This window comes from Saimiri boliviensis, chromosome 1, assembly GCF_048565385.1.
Source record: "Saimiri boliviensis isolate mSaiBol1 chromosome 1, mSaiBol1.pri, whole genome shotgun sequence".
NCBI classification, from domain to species: domain Eukaryota; kingdom Metazoa; phylum Chordata; class Mammalia; order Primates; family Cebidae; genus Saimiri; species Saimiri boliviensis.
The window spans coordinates 43,192,520-43,212,674 of NC_133449.1; the positions used below are offsets into that span (position 1 = coordinate 43,192,520).

Genomic DNA, 20,155 nt, shown 5'->3' on the forward strand with positions numbered 1-20,155 from the left:
CCCTTGGCCTATCATTGAAAACTGTCCATTTTCAACTTGATTCTCTGGATTCACTTCCCATTAATCAAGTTCTCCAATCCCCGAGGTATTTTATATGTCATTCACTATAAACACCCTCGAGTTCTCCCAGTACTTTCTTATCACCAAACCTTCATTAAGCTAGTACTAGGGAAGGTGTGGCGGGGGCGGGCGGGGGGTGGGGGGGAACTACTGAGATTTTGGAGTCAAGAGCAGGCCTGGATTAGAATTCTGACTCTACCACTTACTAGCTGAGGGACCTTACACAGCTTGTTGAACTTCACTGAGCTTCAGCTTTCTCACTTGTAAAGTGGGGATAAGAGTGTTTATCTCACAGCCTTTTTATTAAAGGTTAAATGAGAACATGGACATCTAACATTTTATAAATTTAAAAGTACACTAGATACTAATATCAGTTATTTAGGTACAAAATTATCTCCACTAGACTAGAAGATGTCTTTTTCAACTTAACAGCCTCTTCTCCCCCAGCATTTAGTCTATTGATTGGCACTGAGCCTACCATACACAGTGCATGGCACCCACTGTTATGACAATGTGACAATCATGACAATACAGTGCCAAGGTTACAACCTCCAAAAGCCACAGGTGTACCAGTAGGGAAGAAGTACCACAACCACGAGACTGACTCAGATTAAGACTCTAAGGACTAATTTTCAAAGCATGCTTATCTATAAGCGCAGACCAAGAAACCATGCATACATGAAAATTAAGAAACTCAATCCAAAAAACAGCTTCTGTGTTTCCAAGTACCTAATTGAGTTTTCACAAATGTCATTTTACCCCTTGCAAAAACAAAGCAAACAAGATATGCTTTGTTAAATCTAGCAGTGATCTAAGAGAAACTACAAAATAACTGAGCTGGGCATAATATCCATAATAATCCATGATAATGCTTAAGAGTAGGCAGTATGTCAGGCTGTAATCCCACCACTTTGGGAGGTGGAGGCGGGAGGATCACGCTGAAGCTAGGATTTTGAAACCAGCCTGGGCAACACAGCAAGAACCCACAGCTACAAAAAATTAATTACTTTAAAAAAAAAACCTTTTTAACTGTCCCACACATACAATGGGGGCTTTAATATATATTCTAGTCACTTCTAAATTTTTATTTATTCATTTTTTGAAGCAGGGTCTCACTGCTCTGTTGCCCAGGCTGGAGTGCAGTTAAGGATCACCAAAGCCTTGACCTCCTGGACTCTAGTAATCTTCAAGCCTCAGCCTCCTGAGTACCTGTGACCACAGGTGCACATTACCATGTTCATCTCAGAGTTGTTGTTTTTGCTTTTTTTTTAAATAGAGATGAGGTCTTGCTATGTTGCCCAGGCTGGTCTTGAAGTCCTGGGCTCAAGTGATCCTCCTGCCTCAGCCTCCCAAAGAGCTGAGATTATAGGCGTAAGCCACCACTAGTCACTTTTAGTAACTCTCAGCAAGGCATTTTAGAGAGACATATAGTTTACAAAGAGCTTTTTCATTTAATCCTCAAATCAACCTTTTGAGAAAGGTTACTAATTCTGCTTATACTTGATGAGACTCAAGTCAGCCAACTAGTTAAGTGGCAGAATCAGGAGTAAATCTATGCCCTTAAAGTTCAGGTTGTGACTTCCCAAGCTTTGTTTTAAAAAGACAAAGCTGGCCGGGCGTGGTGGCTCAAGCTTGTAATCCCAGCACTTTGGGAGGCCGAGGCGGGTGGATCACGAGGTCGAGAGATCGAGACCATCCTGGTCAACATGGTGAAACCCCGTCTCTACTAAAAATACAAAAAAAAATTAGCTGGGCATGGTGGCACGTGCCTGTAATCCCCGCTACTCAGGAGGCTGAGGCAGGAGAATTGCCTGAACCCGGGAGGCGGAGGTTGCGGTGAGCCGAGATCGCGCCATTGCACTCCAGCCTGGGTAACAAGAGCGAAACTCCATCTCAAAAAAAAAAAAAAAAAAAAAGACAAAGCTGATTTTACCCTTTGTATAGAAATATTCTTTGTTTGATGGCTTTTTATCTTTTAAATACAAAATTGAAAATCAAGGGCATCCATAAGGATGTTTAAAGTTATTAGTATGTCATAGTTCAAATGTATCATTAATCTATTAATCTACCTCTTTCTCAAAATACATAGGTAAGCTCTGTCTTCTATCTGGGCCTGCCAAGTTTGTCTTTAACCTTGCCTGTCACAACTTTTAATTATTGTCTCAATCACTTGAATAAATAAATTATATAAGACAAACTTTTATTCCAACAACACAACAAAATAAATTCAGAAGTTGAAAAAATGAATTAAAACCCTGTAACAAAGGGAAGTTTACCATTGTAAGTGGATAAAAAGGATCTGCTTCTCAAAGGCAAAATTTGGGGGAAGAACAGTGAAAATCCCAATCTGCTCTGCTGAAAAGAAATTCAAGATTGTCAAACTAAGCCCTGGCCCAGACTGGAGCTGCTGTACCCAGGTTTCCATCCATTTCATTAACACAATGCCCAAAATTCCAGCCCTACTCTAAGCTCACTCCAATGCAAGACAGACAGCAAGCTTCCTCCACAGCTGAACCATGGGCCAAGACTCATCAAGCCTCTGTGAGTCACGTCAATCTAAAGAGAAAACAGGCCCAGCAACAGCAGTCTTCTGCCCTAGAGAGGGACGGAGTTCAGTACCATCAATTACCCTTCTGTTAAAGTACTAAATTCATCTGGCCCACGTAAGCTGAAAGTGATTGAGATTAGCCAATGAATGCTTCTGTAACAGTCCTCCACTACAGCACTGGTTTCATCACTCAGGGCTACATCAAGTAGAGTACCAAAGCACCAGAAGAAATATGTAATACTCAGCTTGAAAAAAAAGAAGCACAGAAACTCAATTCAACAGACTTCCATTAATTTCCCTTTAATGCTTTTTAATAGTACTTTTTAGTTTTTAAACAATCTCTATGTTTAGAAATATATCACCTACCTTATACTGCTGTAAAGAAACAGAAGGGTGCTGTTTGGTTAACTCATTCTGTGGTTCATGTTTGGATTTACTCTGCTCCAATTTATAAAGCACCTGAGAACTTTCCTGGATCCTACAAAACAGCTTTTGAGATAAAAGAAATGAAGCAGAGGTGAGCCACACATTAAATTTAAATGTCAGCTGAGAGGCAAAACTCTTTAGAATGAAACTTCAAGGGAGAAGAGTGCTGATTTTTAATCTCTTAATATTTTATAATGTTTCTCTTGGACAGAAAATTAACATTTTTATAACAAAACAAAGTATTATTGCAAAGCAGAATACAATCATCAAACCACAGTTTTCCTATTTCCTTTAAGTTGGCACAAACCTGAAGATGATATAGTCACTTCCCTACTCCACCAATTCTTCACCCCAGAAACATGTTATGCGACTAATTCAAGCTGGATTATTTGATAATGACCATTTTATGAGGTGCTTAAAACTATAAAAATGCAAGGGTGTTCTTTCTCCTGTTACCAAGTTTTATAAAAACTACCTTACATCCTAAGAACTCCAGCATAGGTTTTTTTCTTTTAAAAAAGAGCCCAAGATTGATTTACTACACCAAAATGAAAGACTTTTGGCCACATGTGGTGGCTCATACCTATCATCCCAACACTTTAGGTGGCTAGGTGAGAGGATCACTAGAGCCCAGGAGTTTAAGACCAGCCTGGGCAACAGTGGGAGACCCTATCTCTACAAAAAATTCAAATATTAGCCAGTCATGGTGGTGTGCCCCTGTCATCCCAGCTACTTGACAGGCTAGGGTGGAAGAATCACTTGAGCCCAGGACGTTGAGGCTACAGTGAGCTATCATCACACCACTGCACTCCAACCTGAGTGACAGAGCAAGACTATGCCTTTAAGGTGGGGGGAGGGGTGTGTGCTTTTCACTCTGGATTTTAATCCCAAATGTAAGCTTTATGGAATCAGAGAACAGGTCACAGGAGGGACATCATGAACAGATGTGGTAGCCCAATTCTGTGACCATTCCCACGCGCTCCCAAAACCTGGGCTCTTTTTAAAAACACTTTCCCAAACAAAGTTCACCACTTCCCTTTGCCTTCTGATGGGGAATTCTACCTTTTTAAGAAGAGAACAGATCTGTTGCCGCACTCCTGGAGAGTGGCTGTTAAGATTATACGTAATAAAGAACTGAATCCACTGCATTTCTTCCACGGAAACAATTTCTGTGCTTCGATTACTTTCACAAAGCAAGCCTAATGTATCTATCCTTACCTAAAAAACACCAAGAAAGAAAATGTTAATTTTCTAATAAATAAGCAAAGCCTAAATCACCTAATTGTTTACTTACATAGGCTACAAAGAAAAAAGTAAAACTTCAGTGCACTGATAGGTACCTCAGAAAGATTTCTTAATCTCAAAGATCCTATGGTTATTTCCTATAAGATTCTTTTATTAAATATGTAAACTGGGGATTTATAAAATGCAACAATCTTTAAGATTTTTATTCCATGGTAACGCTCAGTTCCATTCCTTTTTCTCTCTTTTTTTCTTTTAGTGACCCTTTATCCCATGACCTTACTCTTACATTACTGACAGACACTTCTAACTGGTTTCCTGGTTTCTTTTTGCTCCAACTCTGGAAACTTAAGTTTTCACTAATGTAATTCCTTGCTGAAAACAGAGTGGCTTTGGTTTAGCTTAACAAAACCAACTGGTGCCTGGGAACCAATGAAGTCTTTAGCCTAGCATTAGACCCTTCCAAAAGATGTACAGAACACTCCACCCTTGATAAGCAATGTCCTTAATCAACCTCCAGACCTTGTTCATTTGGGTCCCTCCATTTTGTATGCTGCTCCAAGGCTTCCTCCCTCCTAATCATATCTACTGCTTTCCTAATCAAGCAACACTTACTCTGATCAGTCTATTCAGAGCCTTCAGAGCAAGTCCTTATGTATTTAAGGGCACACAACGGCACACTTGTATCTGTATTGTCAGTTCTAAGAGTTTCCCATTGTTTAATACAAGTCTTCTTACATCCTCAACTAAACTTTCAGTAGCCTGAAGAAAGGATCTACTGAAGCCAGGTGCAGTGGCTCACGCCTGTAATCCCAGCACTTTGGGAGGCTGAGGCAGGTGAATCATGAGGTTAGGAGTTCAAGACCAGCCTGGTCAAGATGGTGAAACCTCGTCTCTACTAAAAGTACAAAAATTAGCCAGGCATGGTGGCAGGTGCCTGTAATCCCAGCTACTTGGGAGGCTAAGGCAGAGAACTGCCTGAACCCAGGAAGCGGAGGTTGCAGTGAGCCAAGATTGCGCCACTGCACTCCAGCATGGGTGACAGAGCGAGACTCCATCTAAAAGAAAAAGAAAGGATCTACTGAAAGTTCAGTTGGGAGACTGGGGTTCTACTCATTCTCTTTATGAACTCCCTAAAACAGTGGAGGACACAATGGAGGGCCCTCTATTTTGAACTGCTACATGAAAGGGATCTACTGCATATACAAATCCAGGTAACTTTCTTTACTTACTTGGCAATGGTGATGAACTAAGCCTTGCTTTATTCTTGCACCAGACACGAGGTTCTCCCAGGTATCAGCTGCAGACTGAAGATATCCATGAGCTCTAGCTATTCGCAGGCATGCCATCAAAGCTCCCAGAGCCCCCCTGCTATTACAAGACCCTAAGGATGAGAAAGACTGCTCTTGTCCTGAAAGCACAGTAACAAAGACCATTACTGTATTATGCAATGACTACTATACTTATTAGCTGCTGATTTTCATGTTTCCAATTAATATTTTATTTCAATAAATAAAAATCACATTTTAAAGTAAATTCTAACATAAAGTTCCTATTCTAAAATAATCATTATTTAAAATGATTTGTCCTTCTGTCAATCATTTCAAGTAAGCATAATTCTCTTACTGTTAACATAAAGAAGTCATTATTCACTTGCTAACATTTTCACTTTTTTCCTAACACCTAGAAAGTGAATCAGGAAGTAAAGTAAAAAAAAAAATCAGGTGGAGAAATAAACACATCAGTGCCTACAGACTATTATTTCTCTAAAAGAAAATGTTAAACCTATTTGCATATTTTGGAGTGACTGTTTCTAGTCACTAGTAAGGAAGTTTAAAATAGGATCACAAAGGGTCTGCTGGTTTCAGAGGCTAGGATATCAGCCATTACCAAGAAGCCAGGGCAGCTTGATATAAAAATAAAGACAACCTTACTTCAGAACAGATTCTTGAATCCTACATTTCAGATGGCTTTGCAAAATGGCAAGAACAATTATTGTCAAAAATTACAAATAATGGCTTATGTGTGCATACAGGAATCAAATTTTCCTGCTATCTCATGGTTACTCTTTGAAACATGAAAGTTTTTAACGATTTTAGTTGAAAATATTTCTTAAAATTATACTGTAGTATACTACATTCTTGCTTTGTTAAAACGGAAACAATTTTAAGATTTATATGCTGTGTCATGATCATCACTTTAAACATCCTGAATTATGTTTGTATGCAGTGATTCATGTAGGGTTTGTGAGTTTCATTGGGATGTTTACCCCAGTCTAAATAACGATAGATGGCTATTTCTCGAGATCATGCCTCTGAATTTTGTCACTTCCCCAGAAAAAAAACTTGCTACTCCCAAGTTACCTGTCTTTAACCTTGCCTCATACAACTTTTAATTATTGTCTCAATCACTTGAATAAATTATATAAGACAAACTTTTATTCCAATAATACAATAAAGTAAATTCGGAAGCTGAAAAAATGAATTAAAATCTTGTAACAAAGGGAAGTTTACCATTGTGTAAGTGGAATCATTCTTTAGCTCGTAGAAATGACTTCAGCCAAAAAACTCCATTCAGCTATATATAGGAACGTTTGTTTTAAACTGAAACATCTATCATTAATCTCCTACTTTACTATTAATAGAAGTGATAATATTTAAATTTGAATATGCTTAGTATCTGCATAGCTGCTTAGATTTAAGCATCATAACTAGAAATTACAACAAAAATGCATTTTTCTTACCAGTTTTAGCATCAATAGAAGTCTGAAGAATCTTTACCATGTACTGTAAGCTTTCGGGGCTGTAACTTAATAATTTTGGCAAGTAATAATCAATCACGTAAGACTTTTGATCCAAGTTTCCTTCACATAGTATAAAAAGGAGAGGAGAAACCCAAGTCTCATGCCACTGGTCAATCCAAGTACTCTCAGCAGTCTGAGATTTCAAATGACTCTTATGATTTTTAAACATGGTTTCCAAGAGGTCACTTGCATAAGGTACCAATGACTGGTCCCCCATCACCTCTAAGATTTGAGATGGAATAGTTTTATCTATAGCCAAAATATGTTCAATTCCTATGCACTCTACCAAACAACCAAGGCATGTGTACTTTCCTTTAATATGCCATTCCAATCGTAGAAGACTCTCAGTCAATTCCACAAAGAAAGGATCAGGGACCAAATCTGCACCTTCCACAGTGAGCTGGTGCATTTGGAGAAGATTTCTGAACATGATTTTGGTTTGGTGTCTCAGAGCATCCAATGGATGCTCCCAATGGGTATAGACATATTCCAGAAGTCTCCCAACTATACTTGAATTCCCATTCAGGCTGTCCCTTAGGCTCGGGGAACTTGATTCAAGAACTTGTATAGCTGAATTAGTCCAGGATGCCAAGATTCTAGATAGAAACATTTCCAGCGTTGGCTCTTTAATCCTGAAGAAAAATGAGCCATGAGCCATTATCGTAAATTGACCAGTAAAAGAAATTTCATTTTATAATAATATAGACTTTAAATATTAAATACAAAGAATGAACACAAGTTTCAATCATTATTAAACTTATAAGAACAAAAAACCACAAGTTAGGCCAAACAGATCTGAAATTTCTATATGAATCTTTTCACCTTGTAAAAAATAATCCAGAAAGGAGTTCAAGACCAGCATAGATGAAGTGAGATCTGTCTATAAATAATTTAAAAAGTTAGCTGGGTGTGGTGACACACACCTGCAGTCCCAGCTACTTTGGAGGCTGAGGTAGGAGGATTGCTTGAGCTTAGGAGTGAGACTGGAATGAGCTGTGATCACGTCACTACACTCCAGCCTGGGTGACAGAGCGAGACTTTGTCACAAAAATAGTAACAATAGTCCAGAATGAGACATAGGAAAATTTGGGGGATGATGGAAATATTCAATATTCACTACCTTGACTGCGGTGATGATTACACTTATTTATTTATTTATTTATGTTTTTGAGACGGGGTCTTGTTCTGTACCCCAGGCTGGAGTGCAATGGCTCACTGCAACCTCCACCTCAGCTCACTGCAACCTCCACCTACCAGATTCAAGCAATTCTCCTGCCTCGGCCTCCCCAGTAGCTAGGATTACAGGCACCCACCACCATGCCTGGCTAATTTTTTGTATTTTTAGTAGAGAAGAGGTTTCACCATTTGACCAGGCTAGTCTCAAACTCCTGACCTCAAGTGATCCACCCACCTCAGCCTCCCAAAGTGCTGGGATTATAGGTGTGAGCCACTGCACTCGGCCTACACACGTAATTTAAAACATAAGGAAAGCCAAGGGTTGGAGATGATTGGGGAAATGGGGCTTCTCTGTGATAAAAAATATTCTAAAGTTGTTTGAATTAATTATTAAAATGTTAAAAATTAATTTTAGAAATGATGGTTTACCAGACTTGTGAGGATCATTTTAGATTACCTATGTTAAAGTTCTTCATAAATTCTAAAGCACTACACATATAGAAATTTTTATAGTTTTAAAATATGATGGTAAAAAAGAATTTGAGGAAAAAAATTTTTATAAAGAAAAAAATGATAGCATAGAGAATATTAAAAATTAATTTAGAAATGCTGGTTGTTGTACAACTTTGTAAATAATAAACTGAATTGTAAGCTTTAAATTTAAGAACTGCATAGTATATAAATTATAGCGCCAATATTTAAAAAATTATTTTAGTTTTCCTCCTTTATTCGTATGTTCATTATCAAGCCAGATACATGTTTTGACATTTTACATACATGATCACTTTCAGCCATTATGGCAAAAACATAAAAATACAAAATACTGCCCCCTAAAGTCAGAAGACCTTCTAACATTGCTGCTTCAGGTTCTTATTAGCAATATACTTGTAGGTAAGCATTTACTTTTCTAAGGCTCCCTTTGCCCATTCAACAAATTAGATTTCTTATCCTATTTATTAGCCATATGAGGATCACATTAAATTACCTACATTGAAGTTCTTCATAAATTCTAAAGTATTATATATAAAAATTTTTATAGTTTTTAAAAATGGTAATATTGAAAATGTTAAAAATTAATTTTAGAAATGTTCTTTACAGGCTAACCTGCAGTAATAATTTTATTGATTGATTGACTGATTGATTGAGACAGGATCTCACTCTGTCCCCCAGGCCTGAGGCGCAATCATACCTCACAGCATCCTCGGACTCCAGGGTTGAAGCAATCCTCCCACCTCAGCCTCCCAAGTAGTTGAGACTACAGGCACATGCCCCACATAGATGGGGTCTCACTATGTCACCCAGGCTGGTTTTGAACTCCTGGCCTCAAGTGATCCCCTTACCTCAGCCTACCAAGAAGGCAGCTGGGATTAGAGGCACAAACCACTCCAGCTTTTGGGCTGCATCTTTTAAATGTCTTACAAGTGAAACAAAATATGAAACAGTAGCATCAGAACTCACTGTGAACTCAAGGTGAACAGAACATGTGCAGTATCCAAGAGCAGGGCCTCCCCACTTGGGCCCATGCTCCCATTCCGCCAGTCCAACATGGCAAGTGTCCCCTGGCACAGGAATAAGAGAGCTGACTCAGAGACATCAGGACAACAGAGGCTCCTGCAGCTGCTCATAAACCACTCAGGAGTGCTGGTACAGTCCACTGAATGAAGCAGCAAACTGCTAATCTGGAAAAATATGGCAGAACTAATACACACAAAGCTTTTAAAACTTTTTCAGAGATATTTCAAAATACAAACCCAAAACAACTCTTTCCCCTAAAAAATCCTAGGAAAAATGACTAAACCCAACAATAAACAGCCACAAATGTTACGATAATTATACTAATGTTAAAGGGAAAAAAATTACATCAAGTACGTGAATGATTTTGCTGGTTGGAATGTACTGGTAGAGCATAGCACATCGCCACCTGCAGGTGGATAAGCTTAACAAGTGCTTTTTTTTTTTTTTTTTAACATGCTTTTAGAGGTGATGTGAGAAACACTTTCAACTTATCCAAAGATAACTACTTTGTGTGATCTCATAAAATAATGCATATACATTTTTCTAAGGTCATCTAAAAGAAAAAATAAGTTTCCATATAATACAGCAAGCAAAAAAAGAACCTAGTAAAAAATACAAGGATTGTGGGCTAAATTATCAAATTATACTTTCTATAAGAAGTAAATTTACTGAACAATTGACTCTAGCATGCTGCACGTCTAAAGTACATGATTTGGGTTATTCTTAACAAAGAACATATTTATCAGAAAAGTTATTACTGTGTAAATATCTATGCATTAATATGCATAATTTTAACATTAAAAATATCATTTAAGATACTAATCAGAGGTGACATTGAACAAACAGCACTAGAAAAAAAACTACAATATACATTAAAAATATTAATAGTGATTATCTTTGTGAGATGGACTTACAGGTGACTGTTACTATCTTTTTGTTATTTTTGCTTTATCTGAATTTTTGGAATTGTCTCATTATAAGAGAAAAGGGTCATCAGAAGGATCCAGACAATGCAAAAAAAATTAACTCACTTCTTTAAAAATATTTTTAATTGTTTTAAGAGACAAGGTCTCACTCTGTTGTCCAGGCTAGTGTAATCTTATCTCACTGCTGCCTTAAGCTCCTGGTCTCAAGCAATCCTCCCACCTCAACCTCTCAGAGCTGGGATACAGGTGCGTGCCACCATATCTAGCTAATTTTTTTATTTTTTGTACAGACAATGTCTTGCTAAACTGCCCAGGCTGATCTCAAACTCCTGGTCTCAAGTGATCCTCCCGCCTTGGCCTCAGAATATGTCAGGATTATAAATGTAAGCCACTGCACCAAGCCAAAAATATTTTCTAAAAATACTCTCACAATAAAGTACAATTCTAAAAAGGAGATGCACTTACCAAATGAGGAATCTTTTCAGATGGGTGCAACATAGTCTTAATAAAAAGAATAACAGCTAATCCAGATGTGCTCTGTACAGTCTGTAATAGATCATCTATTTGGAAAAAAAGGAGAGAGCTTGTGTTAAACGATGAATATTCTGGTACGGTGGAAAGAGCAGATGCTGAGCAGCCAGACAGGCCTGGGTACAATTTCTAGTCTGACCATTTCCTGGGTGAATAGGTCTTACAGAAAATTATTCAACATCCCAGGGACTCTGTTTCCTCTTCTGTAAAATGGGTTAAGTCTTAACTGACACAGTGTTTGTCAGGTTTAGATGACTAATGAATATAAAGGCTTTTAAGCCCAGCATGTAGATACTCAGTAAGTGTGATTCCTTCCTCTCTCCTCTAATATCCACCTTCTTCCTCTTCAACTACTGCTTCCCAGAACACGTAACAGCAACATCACCTGTCCCCTCCCCTCCGCCAATGCCTCTGTATCCCAACCACCACATACACAGACTTCTTGATAAAGAGATCTCAGGGCTTGTGTAAAGAATGTACATAAGTATGTGGTAATTACAAACTTTGCTAGCACTGACACTGTACCCATAGCAACCAAACAGTTTTGACTTGGTATCTTCTTTTTATCTCTATTAGCCTTGAATACCTGGGGCCATTATTCAACCTGGGGAAAGAAGTATGACATCATAAATTATGTACTAAATATCCACTCTGTCCTTCATCCCCGATAACAAAACTGTGACTCTGATTGAGGAAGCTACATGCCCAGCCAAAACAGGATACTTGCTTCTTCAATCTTCTTTGCAACTAAAGGTAAGCATATAAGAGAGTTCAGGCCAAAGTCATTTCAGTATCCTGATTAAAAGTAAAGATGCAACTGGCCTTCCTTCTTCCTGCCTTGAATAAAGACATGTCTGGAGCTACGGCAGTCATAAGGCAACCATGAAGCAACAAATATGGATGAAAGCCAACTTGCTTAAGATGGTACAGCAGAAAAGCAGAAAAAGTGTGGGTCATACAATGCCTATAGCAGTTCTGGATTACCTGCTTCTGAACTTGTTATGTGGGAGAGGAGGTCTGGTTTTCAGTTACTTGCAGCTAAACACTTTACTGATTATGAAGCTTTAAAATGATGGAAAAAATAGTACTGATTAGATGCCATCAACTTTTCAGAAAAGAAGGTACCTCATATTAAAATCATGTCTTCTCTACATTTCATTAGAGAATCTTTTTTTAAAGACTAACAGAGTCCTCTTTTAAAAAGCAAATAACCTCTGAAAAGTTTTCTGTAAGTTATGTCTTAATAAAAGTACTTCAATTACTTTCCTTTCAATACCTGAGAACCCAGGCAAAAAGAAAAACGGAAATACCAGTTGGACAAAATACAGCTAGGACTGTCATTACCGGGGTTAAAAACAATGAGATGCTATTGTTTTCCAATCAGCCTAGCAAAACCAGAGTCAGTTACTGTTTTTTACTAACAAGAGCTTTAAAGAGATCCCATGAGCATGTTTTAATTAAGTTACATTCATACATATATTACCATATAGAATGGGAGATGAAGAGAGAAAGGATAATTTAACTTTCTATATAAATAGTTGTGTTAGGTATCACTTTTTTATTAATCTTATTATAATAATAAACCACTGATTCCAAAAACATGTAAGAGTTATAACCACCGATTCCAAAAAAGTGACTGAAAACAAATGTACAGCTTAATAAAATTATTCAAAGGTGATCACCCTTGAACCTATCTTCTAAGGCAAGGTAGAACTCAGCCACCCAGGCTGGGCACAGTGGCTCACACCTGTAATCCCAGCACTTTGGGAGGCTGATGTGGGCAGATCACTTGAGGTCAGGAGTTTGAGAACAGCCTGGCCAACATGGCGAAACTTTGTCTCTACTAAAAATACAAAAAATTAGTCAGGTGTGGTGGCACCCGCCCGTAATCCCAGCTACTCAGGAGGCTGAGGCATGAGAATCACTTGAAACTGGGATGTGAAACCCAAGATGTGGAGGTTACAGCGAACCAAGATCTCGACACTGCACTCCAGCCCACGTGGCAGAGCAGCGTTTGGTTTCCCAAAAAAAAGAAAAAAGGACTAAAACCATGTAATCCAGGGCCTTCCTCCACGTTGAGAGGCACCTCAGTTAAGTGTCATATTTCATAGTATCTGAAGGAAAAGCTGATTGGCACTCAATTTTAACTGTCAATTATATAGCATTTGCATATAATTTGTGACACTTACCATCGATTAAAAACTTGGTAAAAATACTCAGCAATCCACACATATTTTGCCATATGGGAGAACTAGAAGCCTTCCAAAGATCTTCCTGGAAATCCTGTATTTTCTGTATTAACACCATTGAAACTCTAATGCCTACCAGTAAGTCATTCATTAACTGTGTTTGAGTAATATGATTTCCAGCACATTTTCTATAAAGAAGAAAAGACATTACAAAAGGAAATTCAAATAATAGTGTGAATATTTCTAACTCTCTGCAAAATAAATACATTCCTCAAAGGTCCAAAATCAGTTTTAAATGATAATGTATTCCTCTCTCTTCCATCCCCGTAAACATTCCAATTATGTAGGCATTAATTGCAAACTTTCAATACCCTTCACTTACCAACAAGTCCCCCTTTCTCAGCCAATAACTAACTTCACTTTTTTTAGGGCAAAGATAAGAAATCAAGAATGAGTGACAGAACTCAGACCGGTTAAGTTAAGTGGCTCACACCTGTAATCCCAGCACTTCGGGAGGCTGAGGCAGGCAGATCATTTGAGGTCTGGAGTTTGGGACCAGCTTGGCCAATGTGGTGAAACCATGTCTCTACTAAAAATACAAAAATTAGGCCAGGCGTAGTGGCACACACCTGTAATCCCAGCTCTCAGGAGGCTGAAACAGGAGAATCATTTGAACCCGAGGCAGAGGTTGCAGTGAGCCAAGACGGCACCACGGCACTCCAGCCTGGGCAACAGAGCAAGACACCATTTAAAAAAGGAAAAAGAATAAATGACAGAACTTACTAACGTGAACACTCCCTCAATGTTGATATATTTTTCCTCCCTAGCTTCCTTTCCCCCCAGCTTTTTTTTTTTTTTTTTTTTTTTTTTGAGACGGACTCTCGCTCTGTTTCCCAGGAGTGCAGTGGTGCAATCTGGGCTCACTGCAACCTCGGCCTCTGGGGTTCAAGTGATTCTCCTGCCTCACCCTCCTAAGTAGCTTGGATTATAGGCATGCCATCCTGCCTGGCTAATGTTTATATTTTTAGTAGAGACAGGGGTTTCTCTATGTTGGTTAGGCTGGTCTCAAACTCCTGACCTGAAATGATCAGCCCACCCTGTCCTCCCAAAGTGTTGGGATTACAGGGGTGAACCACCATGTCCAGGCCCTCCCTGACTTCTAAAATGCCAGGCTCTCCTAGATTTTCACCTATTTCACCAACACTCCTTCTCAGCTACCTTGGCTAAATCAACCTCTTCTCCCTGATCTTTTTATGCTAGGAATCTCCAGGACTCAGTCTTTATTCCTCTTCTTTTCTCCATCTAATTCTCTCCCTTGCTGATCTCTTTTAGCTCATCGGCTTTAAATTATAATCTTTTGCTGATAATTCCCAAACTTTTAACTCTAACACAGACCTTTCTAATTCCTTCCTGGTGTATCTAACTTCCTGGTATTTTTACTTGGATGTCTAACAGACATCTCTAAATGAGTGAACTTATCGTCAACTCCAAATCTGCTATACCTGCTGGATCTTCAGCCTACAAAAACATCGCAACACCCTTGCCTCCTCTCCTCTCCATTCCATCTATAAGAAAATCCTGTTGGTTCTACCTTCAAAATACATCTAGAATCAGACCAACTCCACTGGTACATCTTGGCCTGAGCCACTCTCATCTCTCCCTTTAGTTACTGCCATGGCCTCCTAACTGGTCTCGCAGCTTCTGTCCTTGTCCCTCTCAGTCAGTTCTCAACACAGCAAAACACAGAATAATCCTATTAAGGCAAAAGTTAGGAAAAACAACTTGGTAGTTCCTCAAAAAGTTAAAAATATAATTATTTTATGATTCCACTTTTACGTATATACCCATAACAGCTGAAAGCAGAGACTCCAAGATATATATACTTGTACACCAATGTTTATAGCAGCATTATTCACAATAGCCAAAAGGTAGAAAGACACCAAATGTCCATTGACAGATGGATTAACAACATGTGGTCTACACATACAATGGGACGTTACTCAGCCACAAAAAAGAATGAAATTCTGATATATGCCCAACATGGATGATCCTTGAAAACAAGCCTGCAATCCCAGCACTTTGGGAGGCTAAGGCAGGGGGATTGCTTGAGCGCAGGAGTTTGAAACCAGCCAGGGCAACATGGTGAAATCCCATCTCTACCAAAAATATAAAAACTAGCAGGGCATAGTGGTGGACGTCTGTGGTCCCAGCTACTCTAGAGGCTGAGATGGAAGGATTGCTTGAGCTTGGGAGGCAGAGGCTGCAGTGAGCCAAGCAAGATTCTGCACTCCAGCTTGGGTGACAGAATCAGAGCTTATCTCAAAAAAAAAAGGAAACATAAATGAAATAAGCCTGACACAAAAGGGCAAATGTATGATTCTATTCATAAGCAGCACCTACAACAGGCAAATTCCAAAAGACAGAAAGAATAGAGATACTTGGGGCTATAGGAAAATGCTTTTTTAAAAAAAATTAAATTTCCTTTCTTTTAGACACACTGAATTTGAGGTACCTATAAAACATCCAAGCTGAGACGTCCACAAGCCAACTCACTGTATCAATCTACCACTCAGGAAAGAGACCTAACTTGGAGTAATAAATCAGGGAATCCTGAGTATACAGGTCATGGCTGACATCAAAGTCGATGTTAATCAACAGTTCAAACAAACAAAATAAAAAGGACAGAACCCTCCTTTACACAATGAGCATAAAAAGAAGAGCCCAAAAAAAAAAAAAAAAAAAAAAAAAAGACAGCCAAAGAGCTCCTGCTGAGGCAAAAGGCTACCCTGAGTGAAAGACGACGTACAGGTATTATTTATCCTCTCTCCCAGAAACTCCTTAAACCAATAGCCATGGGATTTAAAATGTAAAAAAGGATTAACAATTCTTATAGGCAACCAATATGCAACAAGACAATAATAATATTTCAGAAGCTGCAAAGCAGATGGATGAGTGATAACTGAAAGCAGAATCAAGAAATGTGGATAGCGGCCAGGCACGATGGCTCATGCCTGTAATCCCAGCACTTTGGAAGGCCAAGGCAGGTGGATCACCTGAGGTCAAGAGTTCGTAACTAGCCTGACCAACATAGTGAAACCTCATCTCTACTAAAAATGCAAAAAAAATTAGCTGGGCATGGTGGCAGGTGCCTGTAATCCCAGCTACTCTGGAGGCTGAGGCAGGAGAATCACTTGAACCTGGGAGGTGGAGTTTGCAGTAAGCCAAGATTGCACCATTGCACTCCAGCCTGGGCAACAAGAGCAAGACTCCATCTCAAAAAAAAAAAAAAAAAGAAAAAAGAAATATGGATAGTAAGCCAGGGAAGAAGCCCAGAAGCCACTTGATTTGTAGAGTCCCAAATAGCTCAGAAACTGTTGGCACTAGCTATTCCTTGATGTGGAGGTAAATGTAGGATTGAAAACAGGAAGACTGAATAAATACCTCCAAGCCAGCAGACAACTTGCTTATCTTTAGAGAAAGTAAAACAGGTGTCTGGAGAGGAAGACAGCACACACTGATAAGGCAGCAACATATTCCAAAAAGGAAAATTAGGTAAACACATGCACAATGCATGCCAAATGCTGAGACCTCAGCCTTCTTCCCTCACTCAGCAACCAGAATATTAAGACAATGGTTTGGAAGATTCTTCCACGGTAAATCCAGTACCTAAGCAAAAAGGCCTAAAAATACTGACTTAGGTTTCCCCAAGAAAGAGTTTCCCCAAGAAAAAGCGCAGCTAGACTAGCCTACAATAAAACCTGCAGTCAACTCCACCCACAGGCACAGACATTCAAATCAATTCTCAGTGTCCCATTATTAAATACGACTACCCTGGCTGGGCACGGTGGCTCATGCCTACAATCCAAGCACTTTGGGAGCCAAGGAGGGAGGTTCACTTGAGCCAATGAGTTCAACACTAGCCTGGGCATTACAGTGAGACCTCATCCACACAAAAAATGTAAATTAAAAAAAAAAATTAGCCAAGCATGGTGGCGCACACCCATAGTCCCAGCTACCTGGGAGACTGAGGTGGGAGTATCACTTGAACCCAGGGAGGCATAGATGCAGTGAGCCAAGATTGTGCCACTGCACTCAAGCCTGGGCAACAGAGCAAACCCTGCTACAAAGAAAAAAAATTTTATATATATAGATATAGACAGATAGACAGACAGACAGACAGACAGATAGGCAGACACACATAATTGCCCAGCCAAGGATCACCAGAATCTGAGGAAAGCTTCTAGTAGGAAATATACTGAACAAAACCAGCTAACAGATAAAAGCAACTTGGAAAAAACAGAGACTATGTAAAAATGATTGTAAAAATGATTTTAAAAAATCAAAAAAACTATCATTAATATATCCTCAAAGAAATAACAGAGGATATTTCACTGATGAAATAAAAACAGGATGCTATAAAAAAGGAACATGCTCAGGTGAGGAAAAGAGTTCTTTCATTTATTATCATAACAATTTATTACATTTTTAAATTTTATTTAAATATTTTAATAAATTTTAAATATTAAAATTTTGTATTTATTAAAATTAAACATCAAACCTCTAAAAAATACATTTAAATAATCGGGTCTAATATTAATGGAGAGAGGGGCTGGGCATAGTAGCTAACGCCCGTAATCCCAACACTTTGGGAGGCCAAAGTGGGTAGATTACTTGCGTCTAAGAGTTGAAGACCAGCCTGAGCAACACAGTGAGACTCTGTCTCCAAAAAAATACAAAAATTAGTCAGGTGTGGTAGTGCATGCCTGTAGTTGCACCTACTTGGGAGGCTGAGGTGATAGGAACACTTGAGCCCAGGAGGTTGAAGCTGCAATGAGCTATAATCCTACCAATGTACTCCAACCTGGGTGACAAAGAAAGACACTGTCTCAAAAAAATAAAATAAAAGTAATAATATTAATAAAGAGGGATGAAAATACCACATTCTGAGACTTTTAAATTTTTCTTTGCACAAAGACAATGTACAACTGCCAAGTGTGCACATACAAATGCCAACATACAGCACTTGCCTATTTTCTTCCAGGATTTCAATTAAACTCTTCTGCAGAAAACGAAGCACTGAAACAAAAAGAATATGACAAACCAGAATTTAAAACTGTGAACTTCAATAAAAGAAAATCTTTTATATCACCGTTATCTAAAATGATATCATGACAGAGAAGTAAAAATTTAAAAAGAAGGAGCATGACGGACCTTGGTTATCTACAATGCTCTACCTATTGCCAAGAAACTTAAAAGAGCCAGTTCCAAAATGACTCATGCAAGCCAACAACTTATGCAACAAAATAAATAGGACTTACCATTTTTAAGCAGATTATTAACACTTGCTCTACCTGTAGAGGAAAAAATGAACACTGATAAGGAGTTTCATGATCAAAATCGGTATCATTTAAAAACTAGGATGTGATGAGAAGGGTTAGCCAAAAAAAGGACTAGAAAAGTGCTGCCTTACCCAAGTTAAAGTTCTCCATACAGGAAGATATATTGTCAATTACTTTCCTGTAAGAGTATAAGTCAGTAGTATTCAATTCTTCCTGAAGACGAGAAGTAAAACTGTGTATAGCCGCAGTCAGAAAAAATTCAGGTAGGCTATTTAGTGAGCTAGAAAAAGAAACAAGTATTTCAAAAATCTAACAATCTAATAGCCCCAGAATATGTGGGGAGGGAAGAGAATCATACAAACGTGGGAATATTGAACCAAAGCTTCAAAAAAAAGCCAGAAAATTACAATTCCACACTACCATCACTGGAATTTCCTGGCCTATCAGCTCTTGTCTGGTCTCCCTGCTTCCACCTTGATTCTCTCCCCTCTCCCAGATTATTCTCAAGAGAGCAGGTAGAGTGACATTGTTTAAACACCATGTCACTTCTCTTCCTGAAGCCTCCAACAACATCCTTCTCTGCTATAGTACTAGCCAAAGTGTTTACAGTGACCTAAAAGGTCCTCCCTACACAATCTGGCCCTAACATTAGCTCCTGACCTCATCTTTTTTTTTCTTTTCTATTTTTAAAATGGCGCCCATCACAATCTTGACCTCATCTAGATCCGTGTTCACTTAGCTCTAGCTACATAGCCTTGCTCTGTTCTGACATGCCAGTCTCTGCTCCTGCTGTTTCCTCCAACCAAAATACTCGTCCCTCAAATATACCCAACAATCACTGCCACATTCCTTTCAGGTCAATCTCAATTACCTTACCACATCTAAGCAAAGCTATATGAAGTGATCACAATGTTTTAAATTGTAACTCTCATCCCATCCTTGATATCCCCTTTCCTCCCTCCCAGCTTTTTCTCCATAGCACTCAAGCCAATCTAATATCCTATAAATGTTAATTATTTTGTCTATTTTCTATCTTCCCCTTAGAACGTAACCTCCATTCTAGACTGTTTCATGTATTCTACCCCCAATTCCTGGAAGAGTACTAAAACATAGTAGGCAGTCAATACAAATTTATTGAATGAACAAATTAAACATATCAACTTTGCCTCAATTAATCTACATCAAAACCGATAGGCTTTGTTTTAAATATAACTGGACAGTTCAAAGTTTTTCTAGAAGAAAAGAATTAAAAAATGGGAATACTTAGAATAAGAAGAACCACTAGAAGGATGACTTACACTGATACATAATTAAAACACATTATCAAACTATAGTAAATAGAAGTGTGGTGCTGGTGTATGAACAAATGGATCCAAATCAGAAATCAAACCCATGTTTAT

The 20,155-nt window shown here is 38.6% G+C and overlaps 1 protein-coding gene across 7 annotated transcripts in view; it reads right to left on the reverse strand.

The window, feature by feature from the left end:
* THADA (THADA armadillo repeat containing) overlaps nt 1–20,155 on the reverse strand; it is a 368,932-nt gene that overhangs the window by 340,787 nt on the left and 7,990 nt on the right. For 4 of the 7 annotated variants that reach the window (XM_074396539.1, XM_074396558.1, XM_010337470.3 and 1 more), the window contains exons 6-15: nt 18,887–19,035; nt 18,735–18,767; nt 18,444–18,492; nt 13,417–13,604; nt 11,162–11,256; nt 9,714–9,934; nt 7,020–7,711; nt 5,509–5,687; nt 4,097–4,252; nt 2,975–3,097 (exon numbers count right to left, since the gene is read on the reverse strand). In XM_074396539.1, the coding sequence (XP_074252640.1) occupies nt 2,975–3,097; nt 4,097–4,252; nt 5,509–5,687; nt 7,020–7,711; nt 9,714–9,934; nt 11,162–11,256; nt 13,417–13,604; nt 18,444–18,492; nt 18,735–18,767; nt 18,887–19,035 (1,885 nt within the window). Of the gene's footprint in view, nt 1–2,974; nt 3,098–4,096; nt 4,253–5,508; nt 5,688–7,019; nt 7,712–9,713; nt 9,935–11,161; nt 11,257–12,211; nt 12,291–13,416; nt 13,605–18,443; nt 18,493–18,734; nt 18,768–18,886; nt 19,036–20,155 lie in introns of those variants that run through there. The other 3 variants (XM_074396552.1, XM_074396550.1, XM_010337469.2) reach the window with 2 other exon arrangements.